General features: G+C 38.7%; 1 protein-coding gene and 1 pseudogene across 1 annotated transcript in view; one reads left to right on the top strand and one right to left on the bottom strand.

The window, feature by feature from the left end:
- The first annotated feature begins 480 nt into the window (after positions 1 to 480).
- Positions 481 to 16,982, top strand: part of LOC118519392 (uncharacterized) — a 52,893-nt gene continuing 36,391 nt past the window's right edge. The window contains 4 exon segments of the mRNA XM_078077767.1: positions 481 to 607; positions 1,689 to 1,824; positions 15,400 to 15,544; positions 15,815 to 15,910. Coding sequence (XP_077933893.1) covers positions 1,810 to 1,824; positions 15,400 to 15,544; positions 15,815 to 15,910 — 256 coding nt within the window. The 5' untranslated portion in view covers positions 481 to 607; positions 1,689 to 1,809.
- On the bottom strand, positions 8,166 to 14,717 carry LOC118519160 (PRELI domain containing protein 3B pseudogene; annotated as a pseudogene).

The raw sequence follows: 16,982 nt of genomic DNA, 5'->3' as shown, positions 1-16,982 counted from the left end.
CGCTTAACCATCTGAGCCACCCAGGCGCCCTGTTTTCATGATTTTTGATGAACTAGTTTCTTGACCCCGCCCTCGCCCCCTGGCTTTTCATTTTCTGAGAGAATCGCTGATGGTGTCGGATACTATTTTTTTTTTAGGCATCCTTTTATTTTATTGATGGAATCTATTTCCTAGTATTTGAAAAAGTGAACGTGACATGCAGGTTCCCTTTCCGTGACAGCTCTGTGTCTGAATTGCACAGTTGCTGCACAAAGAACTCGGCTGTAATCCGTAAGCTGTGGGGAGTCCCTGACCGGCTCTGCCTGCCTGGGGAACTATCTCAAGCGCCCCAAACTTTCACGTGCTGGGTAAAGACTGCACTCAGCCAATCTCGCACCGCCCGTAGTCAGCAGGGAAAGGTCGTTCTGACTTGCAGCAGTGATCGCAGCGGCTACCCGGTTCTGCGCAGGTCTGTTTCTGCGCATGCCTGGTTCCGCCTCCTGTCTCCGTGCACTTCCGTCTTCCCCCCCCACCCCATTTTCTTCAGTTCTTGCGTGGGAGGCTATTCTCGGGCCGCTTATGCTCTGCGCTTTTCTGGGGCCGGTGCCTCACGGCGACGGAGCGACAGGTGAGCCCGAGACGGTTGGACGAGGGCCGGGGGTGCGCCGTGCTACCCGGGGGTCGGGGGTAGGCGGTCGGTGCCCGATAGTGTGGAGGAGTTCGGCGGACCCCCTGACGGCAGGATGGGGACGTCTGCATCAGGACTAGGGGTCGGGACCCCACGTGATCAGCCCCTGCGCGGAGCGTGCGGTGCTGTCCGTGGGGCCCCGTCCCGGAGGCCGCAGGAAGAGGGCGTGTGCGCATGCACGGTGGGTGTCGGAACCGGTGGGAAGGGGATGGCGCTGCGGGGAGGGCGTTTGCGTACGCGGCGGGTGGTTGCGTGCGGTAGTCGGGGGAACGGGGCCCGCCTGCCGGGGCTGTGCGGTTACCACCCCGCCTCGGGGAGACCCCGTTCCCTCGGTTCTCCCTTTATCCTTCCTGGAGTCTGCGCTGCTCACCAGCCGTGCCCATCACTGCATCTTGATGTGCGCTGTTGCTCAGTCCTGACTTGCCCTGGCATTCAGGAAGGATCTTCGAGAATTCTGTTTCTGTCGCATTTAATAGAAAAAAAATCTTCCCCTCTTGAAGGTTACTGACTTGTTCAGAATCAGTTAGTGGCGAAGACTGAAAGTCGTGTCTCCTGACTCATGAGCGAGAACTCCCTGCTTTCCACGCAAGGAAAAGCAAATTACATTGAAAAGATCCTTTGAGAAACGGCAAGATACAGAAATTGAAACCTAGACCTTTCCTTAAAGCACTGCTTTTTATAGCTTTCTGTGGAATCACTAACCAAAGGTTTAGTAACAGGGAAATTGATAACAGATTAGTCGGGAGTATTTTTACAACAGTTTCGGTGAAGAGTTAATGTTACTTCACTGCGTGTATTGCTTAAACCAGTTTTTTTATTAAAAAAAAATTTTGTGTGAGCATCAAGAGAAGTTTAAACTGTTAAATCCTCAGGGAGCAAATATTTACATTTACCCAGCGAAAAATGTTATGCCCAGGAGCTACTACGTGATTATATCAGAGTCACGTTAGATAGGTGGTGTTTGAACATCTGAAGGTCAGAGGTACTGACATTCTTCTTCCTGTCTATTGGGTATGTGTAGTTTTGTAGGGCAGGAGGATTCAGGAGCCCCCTGGGCAGGCCAGATCTTCCATGACCCCATCCCTCTTGTTGTAACCCAGCACGGCTTCAGAGTTGTCTACATTTTTCCAAGACAGCAGAAAATGAACAAATCCCAGGTAAGTTATTTATTCATTCCCCACTTTATTTTACAGTGGATTCTGTGAGATTTGTAGGACTCCATCTGTTAAGATGGGGAGAATTAGTAATAGATAAAAATGTAACTTTACAGAAAATATAAAGTAATAGATCAGAAGCAGGGCCAAGTTGGCTTGTAGATACGTACTGATCATTATATATCTTAGAGTTTCTAAGTTGATTCACAAATACATCTCTGATGTTTCTGATAGCCACGGAAAAAGGAAGACACTGTATTTTGGATACAACAGAATTTTTTTTTAAACACAAGGACTTCTTGGAAGATATCTCTTTTGGTCTTAATATAGGGACACATAGTGGATAACCTTCCAGTGACAGCCCTGAAATGAGTGCTTAAAACCGTCCCTCACTGAGAGTAATAGGGTCAAGAGATAGTTCAAGTAGTTAATTTTACTTGTCTTGTTATTTTAGTAGTTAATTTTACAGGTCTTGTTTGATCCTGCTATGAAAGCTGGTATGTTTAGGAGAATGAATGGCCTGCAGGCCTGTTACAAAAACTCTCCGTAATGACTTTAGCCAGGTTGGGTATATAAGTTGCACAGCAGATGGTTCAGAGTTACATTCTCTGGTAAATGTGTCTGAGCTTCCCATTCAAATTCATCCCATGGAATTCTGTCCTGGTCTTTCCTCTCTGCTTTTTGGGATCTATCTAGGTAAAGGTGGCCAATGATTTAATTGTAATTGCTTTCCTTGAAGAACTGCTACATTATTCTGGCAACTGATGGTGCACGTCTTCTTTGTCCTCTTCTGATACCAGTCTTCTGATAGCTCTTTCTTGGAGTCTTCCTCATTGTGCCCTATAGTTCAATTCCAATTTTTCATCCTTTGTCTTTTTTTTTTTTAACATGAACACTGAAAAAATATGAGAGTTGAGAGAGTAGAGAGTTGAACAATACTGTTCATTGTTTTGAGTACTTCTAAAAATGTATAAATTATCTTCATGTATATATGATGGACATTTTTCCCCTCAGTTCACCAGTAATTTGAGAGTGATCCATATGTAGTTTATCCCTTGTAATGCTCGATTTTTCCCACTGTATGGGTGCACTATATTCTAAATACTATATTTTGTTGGTAGGCATTTAGGTAATTTCCACTTTTCATTACTGTAAATACTGCTATGAATATCCGTGTTCTCTCTGCATAGATGCAAGTCTATCTCCAAACTCTGGAGCAGTGCTTCTCAAAGTTAGGTTCTTTGGCCAGAAATGGCAGCATCACCTCGAAACTCGTCTGAAATGCAGATTTTTATGTACCCTCCCAAACGTATTGGAACAGAAATTTGGGGGGCAAGGCCCAGCAATCCATATTTTTAACAAGGTGCCCATATGATGCTGATACACATCAAATTTAAGAATTATTGCTCTGAAGTCCAATGATTAGTATTTTTGAGTTACGGGATATGAGGATTTCTAATTTTTCTAGGTAAACTTATTCATTAGAAGATGACTTCCTCCCTTCTCTCCAGACATAAAAATTATTTTTATACTAAAGAGTGTAAAACATCACTGTTTAATTTCTACTTTTCTGATTATTGAGTTTGTGCAACTTTCATAAACCTATGGCTTTTTAAGTTGTTTCAGCCTGAGTTTAAGAATTCCCTATGTATTTTAAATGCTAATCTTTTGTTATAATTACTAATTATTTTCTCTTCATATGCTTTGTCATAATAATATCCTTTCTGAAAGTTTTACATTGTGATACAACCCTCTTATGTCTTGTTTTTTTATTCTTGTTTTTCTGACCCCATGGGCCTAATGAAATTTTTCTATATCCTGTCTTTTTTCTAATAAGACTTTTCTTTAAAATTTAGTACCTTAATCCAGAATTTTTTTAGTATAATGTGATGAAAAGGATCTGATTTTGTATTTGTCCATCTAAAAAATAAGCAGCACAATGAAAGGACTAACACAATACGTGTGAATGGGAATGCTATGCATGCTGCTGGTTTTGGACTGAGGTAGATTTTGTCATGTTCACAAAGTATCCTTTGAGTCTTATTTTATTGAAAATTAGAGTTTAATTTTTCCAAATGCTTTCTTAACATTTTACGGGAATAATGATATTTTTCTTTTTAGATCTATTGAATTACATTTCCACATTTCTTAATAACTAATCTTTGTGTTCTAAAACAAGTCCCACTTGGTCAAAAAGTGTTACTCTTTTGGTGATCACTGTAATTCTGTCTGTCAGTATTTTTTTCCATAAATTTCTCTATAGTATTCTTAATCATTTTAAAAATATTTAATTTTATTTTGCTCGTATGTGGAATTTAAGAAACAAAACAGATGAATGTATGGGAGGGGGGGAAAGAGAGGGAAACAAGCCATAAGAGACTCTTTTTTTTTTTTTTTTTTTTAAAGATTTTATTTATTTATTTGAGAGAGAGGATGAGAGGAGAGAGAGAGTACATGAGAGGGGGGAGGGTCAGAGGGAGAAGCAGACTCCCTGCTGAGCAGGGAGCTTGATGTGGGACTCGATCCCGGGACTCCAGGATCATGACCTGAGCTGAAGGCAGTTGCTTAACCAACTGAGCCACCCAGGCACCCGCCATAAGAGACTCTTAAAGACAGAACAAACTGAGGGTTGATGGAGGGAGGTGGGTGGGGATGGACTATACGGGTGATGGTATTAAAGAGGGCACTTGTGATGAGCACTGGGTGTTGTATGCAAGTGATGAATCATTAAATTCTATTCCTGAAACCAATATTGCACTGTATGTTAACTAACTAGAATTTAAATAAAAATTTGGGGAAAAAATAAAGATGTTTAATTTGTTCCTTTTTTTTAAAGATTTTATTTTATTTATTTGACAGAGACAGCAAGAGAGGGAACACAAGCAGGGGGAGAGGGAGAGGGAGAAGCAGGCTTCCTGCCGAGCAGGGAGCCTGATGCGGGGCTCGATCCCAGGACCCTGGGATCATGACCTGAGCTGAAGGCAGACGCTCAACAACTGAGCCATCCAGGCGCCCCTCATTTGTTCCTTTTTATTCCTAATGGTTTTTCTGATTTTTTTGGACTAATGTTTATCACAGATAATACTTTATTCTTCATGGAACAAGCTTTTGGTTTTATTGATTTTCACTGTGTTTTTTAAAAAAGATTTATTTATTTGAGAGAGGGAGCATGCGCATGCGTGAGCGCAGGGATGGGGACAGAGGGAGAGGGAGAGAATGTCTTAAGCAGATTCCACGCTGAGTGTGGAGCCCGATGTGGGGATCGATCTCACAACTGTGAGATCATGACCTGAGCCAAAATCAAGAGTCATATACTTAACCGACTGTAGCACCCAGGCACCCCTTCACTGTTGTTTTAATTAGCTTCTGCTTTTACCTTTATTCCTTCCTTCAGCTATCTTTGGTTATAGGCTATTTTTTGTAACTTTTTGTTGAAGATGAGTTTATTGTAAAGCTTTCTATTATGCCCATATAAGGATATAATTTCTCTCTACTACTACTTTAGCTGCAAAATCTAAGTATCAATATGTGGAGCTTTTTTTCCTGCACAGGTTTCAGCTTCCTTTCTGATGACTTCTTTGATCACTAACCTAAAATGTGCTTTATTTTTTAGTAAATCTTATTTTTATATGTATAGCAGATGTGTTAAAAAATCCACACATTTTAAGTCTAGAGTTCAGTGAATTATTACAAATCTAATGCCCACATAACTAATACATAGGTCAGAACAAACACTGGCAGGACTTCTAAAGCCTCCTTTGTGCTCCTCTCACAAATCCCTACCTATTACCTATTACCTACCTATTCATTTGTGTATGATCTGTGGCTTCAAGGGTGGAGTTGAGAGTGAAATGATGGAGACCATCTGGCCCTCAAGACTTAAAATATTTGTTTTCTGGCTCTTTACAAGGAAAACTTTCCAGATCCTTGGATTAGTTTATTAAATTTGTTAATGTTGCTGTCATTTGTGTCCTCTTTAAAATTAATTTTCCTATTCTAAGGTCACATAGATAATCTCCTCTGTTATTTTTAAATGTGTATTGTTTTGGCTTTCACATTTATGTCTACTTTAATGGACTTGTTATTTACTTTTGTTTGTTTAGTAATTTTTTTACCATTAGGGCATTGCACCTTTTTCAGAACAAGTATAATTTACAGAAATTATAGAATGCAACTTTTTATCAAATATCAATGTTTAGCAATGTTTTCTTTAGCTGAAATATTATTTCAATTGTAAAAACCATCTTCAGTTGCAAAAAGTAATCAAAAACCTTATTGGAGGGTGCCTAGGTGGTACAGCTGGTTAGGCGTCTGACTCTTGGTTTCAGCTCAAGTCATGGACTTGGGGTGGTGAGATCGAGCCTCACATTGGGCTCTGTGCTTAGCGCAGTCCGCTTGAGATTTTCTCTCCCTCTCCCTGTGCCCCTCCTGCTTGTGTGCTCTCTCTCTCTCTCCCTCTCTAAAATAAATAGGTAAATCTTAAAAAAAAAAAAAAAACTCATGGATTTAACTTGATTTTACCAATGTCCTAAGAAGTCTTAAGCTAAACAATATTTTAAGTAGAAAAACACTAATTTTTAAATAGTTTGGTATACTTTTTCTGTAGTTATGTGCCTAAATTAACTGGTTTGTTTTACAGGAGACCTTATGAGTTTATCACATTAAGCATTACAGAATCCAGGCAAGAGCTAATTATCTTCTAACTAAATACTCTGTATGTAACAATTGCAAGTATCAAGGGTATTTACTGGTTGATAATTGCTTGCTACAAAATTTGAAATAAAATACATTTACTGGATTGTTTTTTATGTTGCAGCTGCCCCTTGGCATCCAAAATAAGGATTTCCCATAAATAAAAGCTCCAAAGCAATTCATGTAGTGCTTAGTTTAGATCAGTGCTTTTTTTCTCATTATCACTTTTTTCTTCCCCACCACCCCCACTCCCTGCAGTTGCACCATAGTATTAAAAACACTAAGTACCTGGGATTTATGCTTCAGAAAGACATCATTTGAGTAATTCCAAATAACATTCAGCTCTTCATGTAAAAAAGATGGTTTGTGGTCACAATTACTTCAAAAAGTAATTATCTCCTGACATGTCATGCTTTAGCAATTACAGAACCATGGTTTTAACACCTGGCAATTTATAAGTTAGTCAAATGTGAAATGCTAAAAGATGTGAACAGCTGTTCTCTCTACATTTGGAGTGCTGCAAAATTCTGGGTTGACTTTATTTTTTTCAGGGAACATCATAAGCAAACGTTACAGCATATTGTCCTAAAGTACAAATCCAAGGAAGGTAATACCTTTCCTAAGTTACAAAACTGTAGCAAGTTAATACAGTACTCTTTAATACAATAAAATCCTTTTTTGTTGTTGTTGGAGTTATGTATTACTTTAGTGATAATTTTCATTCCAAAAATGTCATTTAAGTACCAAACAAAACACTTAATGGTGGTTTATAGCAGAGCAAGTTATTTTATACAAATTAATGTCTTTTAAAAGTATATAATTTTTTCTTTTTTTAAGATTTTACTTTTTTTTTTAAGATTTTATTTATTCATTTGACACAGAGAGAACACAGGCAGGGGGAGCGGCAGGGAGAGGGAGAAGCAGACTCCCCACATAGCAGGGGCAGCCAACGCGGGACTCGATCCCAGGATCCCGGGATCATGACCTGAGCCAAAGGCAGACGCCCAACCACCTGAGTCACCCAGGCGCCCTAGATTTTACTTATTTGAGAGAGAGCGAGTACGAGCGAGTGTTCACAGAAGCAGGGGGGAAGGGCAGAGGCAGAGGGAGAAGCAGACTCCCTGCTAAGCCCGGAACCTTAGATGGGGCTTGATCCCAGGACCCTGAGATCATGACCTTAGCCAAAGGCAGATGTCTACCCAGCTGAGCCACCAGGTGCCCGTATAATTTCTTCTTTTAAAAAGCATTCCTTAATGCAAGCTCTTGAGGTTTACTGTATCAGGGTAATTATATGTATTTAGGTGGCTCAGCTTTGTTCTGGGGTTAGTCCAAAGCCAGGTAGAGTTCTAATGCATGAAAAGCTTTATAATTCTACCTTAAAGGAGATTTAATATGCCAATATGATTTTCCAAGTACCTTTCAGAAATTGTTAAATTTTCACATAAATACTAGAATCCTCAGAAATTAGATGGTTATTTCAAACAATACTTTTGGATGATCCCTTTTATTTAGAAACCCTACACCTCTTTGTTTTGATCAAAAGTCTTATAGCTTTCCTTCAGCTTATTAAAAAAAATCCTACCTAAAATATATTTTTGTTTTTTAAATAACAAGTATATTGCCAGCTTGCAGAGATGTGGGGAGCGGGTGTGTCATATACCAGCTTTCATCCTCATCTCTCTTACAAACCCTGCCACCGCCGTCGATGTCTTTGTGCTCCCTCTCACCGAAGCTGCCAAGTCTTCAATCTCAGCATTTAATTGATGTGTTACCCATTCTCTTGTTTCTCGACCTTTGTTGGCATTTGAAGATACCATACTTGCCGTTGGTCCTTCAGGGTAACTGCTGAGACTGACTCCTTTCCCAGGGATTATGGCTTCTTGAGTCAAAACGGATTTTTCTAGGTCCAGAGGGTGTGGTTTGTATACAAACTATTGAAGCCATATTTGTAAGTGAAATATTAGTAGATTTAAGTTCCATCGTTTTCTCTGCAGGATCAACTACAAAATGTTCTTGCACAAGTGTTTTAGTTCTTGCTGCATTATGAGATTTCACAATGGAAGGCAGTCCCCACTCTGTGCTGAGAAGTCTTTGGCTGTGCAGCCTTCCAGAGCGATCTGTGTGACTGTCCAGTACATCACCTCCAACCGCACTTGGGTCCATAGAGTTTGGGGATTTCTGCATTACAGCTGTTGTAACAGTTTCCAGTGGGTGGTCAAAGATGCGCTCTGAAGTCCAGATCTTCGTGGTGCCGGCCACTTGCGCAATGTCTCTGGTGTTCACTTTTTTTCTTTTTTTAAAGATTTATTTTATTTATCTGAGAGACAGAGAGAGAGAGAGAACACGAGAAGGGGCAGAAGGAGGGAGAGAATCTCAAGCAGACCCACTGAGCACAGAGCCCATCATGGACCTGATCCCACCATGCTGAGATCATGATCTGAGCTGAAACCAGAAGTCGGATTTTGTTTTATTTTGTTGCTACTTCTTAGGTATTCATTCATATGTGAGGCCGTCTGTGCCTGGAGTTTCCTTCATGGGAAGATTTCTTTCTTTCTCTCTTTCTGTCTCTCTCTCGTTAAGGAAGCTCTGAGCCCAACATGGGGCTCGAACTCACAACCTTGAGATTGATATCTGATCTGTAACATGTCTTTGTGCATATATTAGCTGTAACTTGCTCTTTTGCTTTAAAAAAATGTAGATACTTAACTAATTTTTTTAAACTCTTTTCTAAAACATACTATTAAGGATTTGTTTTTTTCTAAGCATAACTTCTTAGTTGTGTCTCACAGGTTTTGGCATGTCATTTTTGATAATTCACTTAAAAAATTCTCTAATCTAGGGGTATGTGGGTGGCTCAGTCGGTTAAGCGTCCAACTCTTGGTCTCGGCTCAGGTCATGGTCTCAGGGTCGTGGGAATGAGCTGCGTGTTGGGCTCCATGCTCAGCGGGGAGTCGGCTTGAGAGTCTCTCTCTCCCTCTGCCCTTCCCCACCCCACTTGCAGGCATGTGGGCACACTCTCTCTCAAATAATAAATAAATTTAAAAAAAAATTCTCTAATCTCTATTTAGAAATATATCTCTTAAATATAACAAGAAATACATCTTTTAATCTGTAAACATTGTGAAATTTTCTAGTTAATCTTTTTCTTAACTGATTGTTATGTTAAACACTGCAAAAAGAATGTTCTCTGTATGATATCAGATCTTTGAAGTTGTTGAAATCTGCTTTGTGTCCCAGACTGTGGTCAATTTAAGAACAGAAGGTCTGTGTGAATCTGAAAAGTATATATATATATTGCAGTTTGGGAGTGCGTTTTCTCCTTTGAACGTAATGTTTCATTTCTCTCTGGCTGCTTTTAAGGTTTGCCATTTATATTCAGTCTTTCTCTTAATTTTTAGTTCTCTTGTTGAAACTCTCGATCTGGCCATCTTTTTCCCTTTACCATTTTTTTTTTTTTTAAATTATAGTTGACACACAATATTACGTTACTTTCAGGTGTACAACATGGTGATTCAACAAGTCTTTTTCTGTATCATTTTAACATAGTTGGTAAATCTGCCAGATAATTCCAATGTTTGGAGCTCCCTGTGTCTTAAGCTTGAATTTTTGGAAAAAATATACTAGGCCATTCATTTGGCAAATAATTTTTGAACACCTTTCATGGACTGTTTTAAGTGTTTGGAGTATATACTGTAAACAAAATAATCTTTTCTGAATCTGTTTGGAACCTGGAGTGTTCTGGATGGACATGCTGAATTGCTTTCTTTTTTGCTTTCTGAATTACTCTTTTTTTTTTTTTAAGATTTTATTTATTTATTTGACAGAGAGAGACAGTGAGAGAGGGAACACAAGCAGGGGGAGCAGGAGAGGGAGAAGCAGGCCTCCTGCTGAGCAGGGAGCCTGATGCAGGGGCTCGATCCCAGGACCCTGGGATCATGACCTGAGTCAAAGACAGACACTTAACGACAGAGCCACCAGGCGCCCCCACTTTCTGAATTACTCTTAATAGACTGTTGTGAATTGAGTTTGCCAGTGTTTTATTTAGAATATTTGTATCAAAATTAAATAGGAACTATTTTTGAACAATATTTTGTTACTAAGTTTGTAACAGTTCACAAATTTTTTTTTTATGATATGGGATGTTTAAATTACAGGGGTTGTTGGGGCACCTCAGTGGCTCAATCGGTTAAGTGTATGCCTTCAGCTCAGGTCCTGGGATCGAGTCCCGCATCAGGTTCCCTTCTCAGTGGGGAGTCTACTTCTCCCTCTGCCCCTCCCCCCATGTGTGTGCGCTTGCTCACTCTCTCAAATAAATAAAATCTTTTAATAAAAAAGTAAATAAATTACATGGGTTGTTACTTAATGTTGGCTAGACTTTTAATCCTGAAAACATCTGAAATGGTTTTTTTCCGTGGTAGATCTTCAAGATCTTCAATCGATTTTTAAATATTTTTAAATACTATTTCAGGTTATTGGTCTTTGCACTGATTTTCTACCTTTTTCTAAGTCTATTTTGGTAGTTCCTTAATGCTTCGACCCAAAGCATTTGTTTCTTTTGGGATTTCATACAATATTCTCTTTAGGAAAACAAAATACATTTCATGGAGATGTGAGTGTATCTCCTATATTTTCATAGGTACACGTGACTGTGTCTTAAAGTATCCTTGTATTTATAGTTGTGTTTTCTTTAAGTGATTGGCTTTTCTGGTATTTGGTACCAGAAAAGATAAATGGATTATTTCTCTTCTTGAAGAATCATCTTTGCTCATTTCATTCTTTTAGCTCTCAGCGTTACCTTATCTGCTGTGAGTTAAGCCAGACCACCTTTTATTTTGCTTATATATTTTTTAAAAGATTTTTTATTTATTCATTTGCGAGAGAGAGAGAGCATGGGCAGGGGGAGAGGCAGAGAGTGAAGGAGAACCAGACTCCCTGATGAGCAGGGAGCCCTACATGGGGCTGGATTCCAGGACCCTGAAATCATGATCTGAGCCCAAGGTAGACGCTTAAGTGACTGAGCCACCCAGGTGTCCCTATTTTGCATATATATTTTTTTACAGTGTATTTGATATTTGCCCATTATTTTGTTTTCAAATTTTCTTGATCTTGCAAATAACCTGTGACAGGTTTTGTTTTCAAATCAGTTATGTCGATCATTAGTAAGAAATTCAGCATAGTCATATGCCGTCTTATAGTTTAGGATTTTTGTTTTACAGTTTTGTTTACTGTATATCCTAGTATAACATCATTAATATTTTGTGTGTTCTACTTTATTATAGTTTTTGTCATACATTTGGTTTCTTTACTTTTTGCACTGCTGGTCAAATTTATTTTCTTTTTTTTCTAATTTGATAGATTGCTGCTTTCTAGTTTTGATTATGAAGATATTACTTTTATAATAGAGTCTGTATTTCTCTGTTAACATATCTTTGTTGACTAATGTTTTATCATCAGGATCTTTTGATTGTCCATTTCTTTTTTATCCAAGCTAGAAAAGAAGTCAGAATGATAAACTTCCAAACAAATGCCTTGATTTATGCTCTGGTATTTCAGAATCTTTTGTTTTAGTCTGTTAGTTTTATGAACAGTATATCATCAATTTTATGCCAGAAACTTAGCGTGTATTGTAAGTTCCAAAAAGTATTTTTTTTGTCAGTTCATTGAGGTAAGCTGCATATAACTTAAGTGTCAAGCTAGATGAATTTTTATTTGTGTGTGTATATGTGTGCGCACATGCTCACACACACACAGGCACCCCGCCCCCTTGTAATTACCACCCAGTATCCCAAAAGGTTCTCTGGTACTTCAAGTTCATCTTACTCTGAATCTATTATCATTGATTAGCTTTGCTTGTATGTCTGGCTTCCACTCAGTATAGTATATGTGAGATTCATCTATTTTGCTGAGTGTATCAGTTTTTCTTTTTATTGCTATTATGTATTCCATTATGTAACTGTACTACAGTTTTATTTTTCCATTCTGTTGATGGGCTTTTGGACTGTCTCCAGGTTTTGGCTAATAAAACTGCTATGAACATTTCCTATAGGCCCTTTGGTTGACAAACACTCATTCACGTTGGATATATAACTAGGAGAGGAATTAATACATATAGCTTTAGTAGAAATTCCCTATTATTATTATTTTTTAAGATTTTATTTATTTGAGAGAGAAAGAGCATGAGCATGAGCAGAGGGGAGAAGAATGGAGAAGCAGACTCCCCGCTGAGCAGGGAGCCCGATGCAGGACTCATTCCCAAGACCCTGAGATCATGACCTGAGCCGAAGGCAGATGCTTAACCGACTGAGCCACCCAGGTGCCCTAGAAATTCCCTATTATTTTCCCAAAGTATATATACTTACTTACACTCCCACTGGCAAGGTGCTTCATATTCTGGCCACTATCTCTATTTGGTATTTTCTGACTTTTTCATTTTAGACATCCAAGTGTGTATGTCATTGTGGTTATCATGTGAGTTAGGATAGGGGAGGTGGTAGATACTAGGTAGGGGTATGAAGGAGCTTCTCAATTTCAGGTCATGTTTTATTTCTTGATCTGAATGCTGGTTTTATGGGTGTGTTCACTGTGAAAATACACTGAGCCATTTCTTCGCCAAAGTATACTTGTGTGTTGTTTTTGTATATATTTATACTTCAACAAAAATTACAAAAATCACAGAGTTGACAATGACAAATTGTTTATCTGAAGAAGTCTCAAGGATATCAAGCTAAAACCAGGAGTCAAAATAAGATTAACTTTTTCATACATGAAGGTCAGAATTCTTCTCCATGTTTCCTTCCTTAATTTTTTTTTTTTTTTTTAGAGAGAGAGAGAGAGCGCATATGTGCGAGCAGGGGAGGGGAAGAGGGAAAGGGAGAAAGAGAATCTCCAGCCGACTCGCGGTTCAGCGTGGAGCCTGATGCGGGGCTCGATCCCACGACCCTGAGATCGTGACATGAGTCAAAATCAAGAGTCAGACGCTTAACCAACTGAGACACCCAGGCGCCCCTAAATCGAACACATTCTATATTTCACCATTAAGTGTAATATTTGCCATAGGTATATGTTAAAATCCATTATCACACTGAGGAAATTCCTTTCTAGTTTGCCAAGAGTTTTTTGTTTGTTTGTTTTATCATGCTTTTGTGTATATACTCAGGTGATCATATCATCATCTCTTAGTTTTTAAAACTATTTATTCTTATTTTTATTTCCACCTTCAGGCATTCCTTCATGGCCTTTTCTTTCTCTGTTATCCAGTTAAAAAGTGGTTTTTCCTCACCTTGCGTTCTTGATTATTTTCAGTCTCTTGCTTCTCTGAGAGCCTTCTGATTTATTGTTGGTGACGTCAGACACTACCAAATTATTGTTTCTCAAATCCTTATTTTCATTCTAGACCTACAGTATTATGTTTCATATTTAAGATATATCTTGTTAAAATACAGTATCTAATTTATTTTTTCCTTGTTTATTTTGTGATACTTGTGTTTATACAGATGTTTGTACATATACCCTGAGGAGACTTCTTTCTGCCAATAATTGGTGACCGTGTTCTATCACTCTCTTTCCTTTTATCAATTCCCTCTTTGCTTTACAGCTTTTGCTATAGTAGTTTATGTAAGTGGTGGTTTTTGTCCGTTAGCTTTCCCTTTACCTTTTTGAGAGACTTGGTTCTATAAATAAAAACCTGGTCACATAATTTTAATATACACTCAGATCTCCTTGGCTCCCCTTTCTTTGAAACAGTGAGCCCTAAAGTAGAGGCATGCACTCTAGATGATATCCCAAATAATCCAGTTGGTATCTTCTATGTGTTCTACAGGTATTTCAAGTGTAACAGTTCCAAAATCTTCCCTTCTCATTCTCTACACGTTCTAGTTATGGTCTCTAAATTGAAGACTTAGAACCTAGAATGTGTATTGCAGTGAAATAAAATATTAAGCTGTCTTTTTACTTTTTAAAATTGAGGGAAAAAATTAAAATTTGTCACAAAATATATCGATAGTTTATTTCTATAATTCATAAATATAAACTTCTTTAGTACTCAAAAACATTCTTTAAGGTTGAAAGTGATCACATACTTTGGAGACTTGGTCTAAAATTACTCTGTAATCCATTCCATGACTTTCTTTCTTCATGGCCCTTTCTGTCATCACAGCTCCAGGCTGTATTTTCAATGTTTTCTGTACTGTTTGCCCTCTGTTCATTTCCCAAATGTGTTGGAGGAGCCCTGCCTTTGCTTGTACCATGGCACCATGTTCATGAAGAGCACGGTATTACTATATTTCTCAGTCAGCTGTTCTTCTTCAGTGAAGCTCAAAATAGAACTGATTTTGTTCCTCATTTATTTTAGTCTGTCTGCTGTGTACTTTCACCTTAGCAATTATAACATACTACTGCATGTTTTCTTACCAAATTGTATGCTACTTGACTACAAGAATAATCTTATTAATCTTAGCATTTCTAAGAACTAGAATGGTTCCAGATACATTGTGGGATTTGATAATTTTTTACATGAATAATACCTTAAGGCAATGAAGGCATAATATTTTTTTTTTTTAAAGATTTCATTTATTTATTTGACAGAGAGAGAGACAGCGAGAGAGAGAACATAAGCAGGGGGAGTGGGAGGGAGAAGCAGGCTTCCCACTGAGCAGGGAGCCCGATGTGGGGCTCAATCCCAGGACCCTGGGATCATGACCTGAGCCAAAGGCAGACACTTAACGACTGAGCCACCCAGGCGCCCCTGGCATAATATTTCTGTTAGGATTTCTCATCTTCCCTCAAAGTGTAAAACCAAACAAATGTTCTGCAGACTATTTTGGTAATCATGGTAAGGATTGGTTCCCATACAGCTTTTTCCATGTCACCCAATTCTGAACATTTCAGATTGAACAGAAATTCCAGGGATCAGTATCATTTAAGGATGTGACTGTGGGCTTCACCCAGGAAGAGTGGCAGCGCCTGGACCCAGCTCAGAGGTCCTTGTATAGAGATGTGATGCTGGAGAACTACAGTAACCTTGTCTCACTGGGTAAGGTCTGTTTTTTTGTAATTCTAAATAGCATGTTTTAATTCTTTTAGTTATGAAGCATGTAGACACTGTAGAGTTTAATGATTTTTTATATTGGAACCAGGAATCAGTGTTGATCTCTTTTGGGCACCAGGAAGATATTTGTGTTTACCTCTCCAGTGAAATGTTCAATAGCATCTTCATCGAGCAGCTCTGGAAGCTTGCTTCTCTTTCAGAGGCCCTGCAGGCTAGGCCTTCTGGTCTGAATCCTAAATTGTTTTGCTTTGACAGGGTATTGTGTTACCAAACCAGAGGTGATCTTCAGGCTAGAGCAAGGAGAGGAGCCATGGATATTGGAGGAAGAATTCCCAAGCCAGAGCTTCCCAGGTGAGTTAATGGATACTGCACAGATGAACGTCAGGGGATTTATTATTTTCCCACGATTAATCCAGAGGTTGACAACTTTAAGATGTTTTTTCAAGAATATCTCTTTAGAAGTCTTAATCCTTGGAAGTGACTGGGAATACTGGTTTTTGAACCAAATCTCCAGATACCACTCTTAAAAGAAATGTTCTTTTTGATTCACTTTGTATTTACCATTCTTAATCTGTCAACAGACCAGTCTTTGCCTACCTCATCTTTACTGTTGTTTTTCTTCATTCCTTTGTTTCTCAAAGCAGTTTTCAGTTGCCTACCTTACCTCCATTGCTCTGCATTCCTGCCATCATCAGGCATTCTTTCATATGCTCATTTTTTGACTCAAATAATTTTTGAGTAGTTGCTATTATCTAAATGCTATAGTAGTGAAAGAAATAAGTGTCGAGTTTATACAAGTAGCAGTAGTGACCAACAAATATATGAAAACATGGTCAACATTACTAAACAGGGAAATGCAAATCAAAACCACACATCACACTATTTAGAATGGCTAGCACCAAGAAGACAAGAGATAACAAGTGTTGGCAAGGATGTGGAAAAAAAGGAGCCCTTGTGCACTGTTGGCAGTGATGTAAATTTGTTCAACTACTATGGAAAACAGTATAGAGATTCCTCAAAAAGTAAAATATAAAATTATCCTATGATCCAGCAGTTCCACTTGGGAAGACACCCAAAGGAAATGAAAACAGGTTATCAAAGAGAGAATATGCATGCTGATGTTTATCACAGCGTGATTCACAATAGCCAGATATGGAAACAACCTAACTGCCCGTCAGTGGATAAATAGGTAATTAAAATAGGTATGTGTAAATAATAGAATATTATTCAGCTATGAGAGAGGAGGACATTCTGCCACTTGTGAAATGGATGAACCTTGAGTGCATTATGCTATCTGAGATAAGTTTGACAGAGAAAGGCAAATACCATGTGGTGTCACTTGTATCTGGAATCTAGAAAAGCCAAACTTGTTATAAACATGAGTAATGTAGTGTTACCAGGGGGTGGGGGATGTGGGAAAAGA

Source organism: Halichoerus grypus, chromosome 7 (genome assembly GCF_964656455.1).
Source record: "Halichoerus grypus chromosome 7, mHalGry1.hap1.1, whole genome shotgun sequence".
In the NCBI taxonomy this organism is placed as follows: Eukaryota; Metazoa; Chordata; class Mammalia; order Carnivora; family Phocidae; genus Halichoerus; species Halichoerus grypus.
This window is presented reverse-complemented; position numbering and strand designations above follow the sequence as displayed.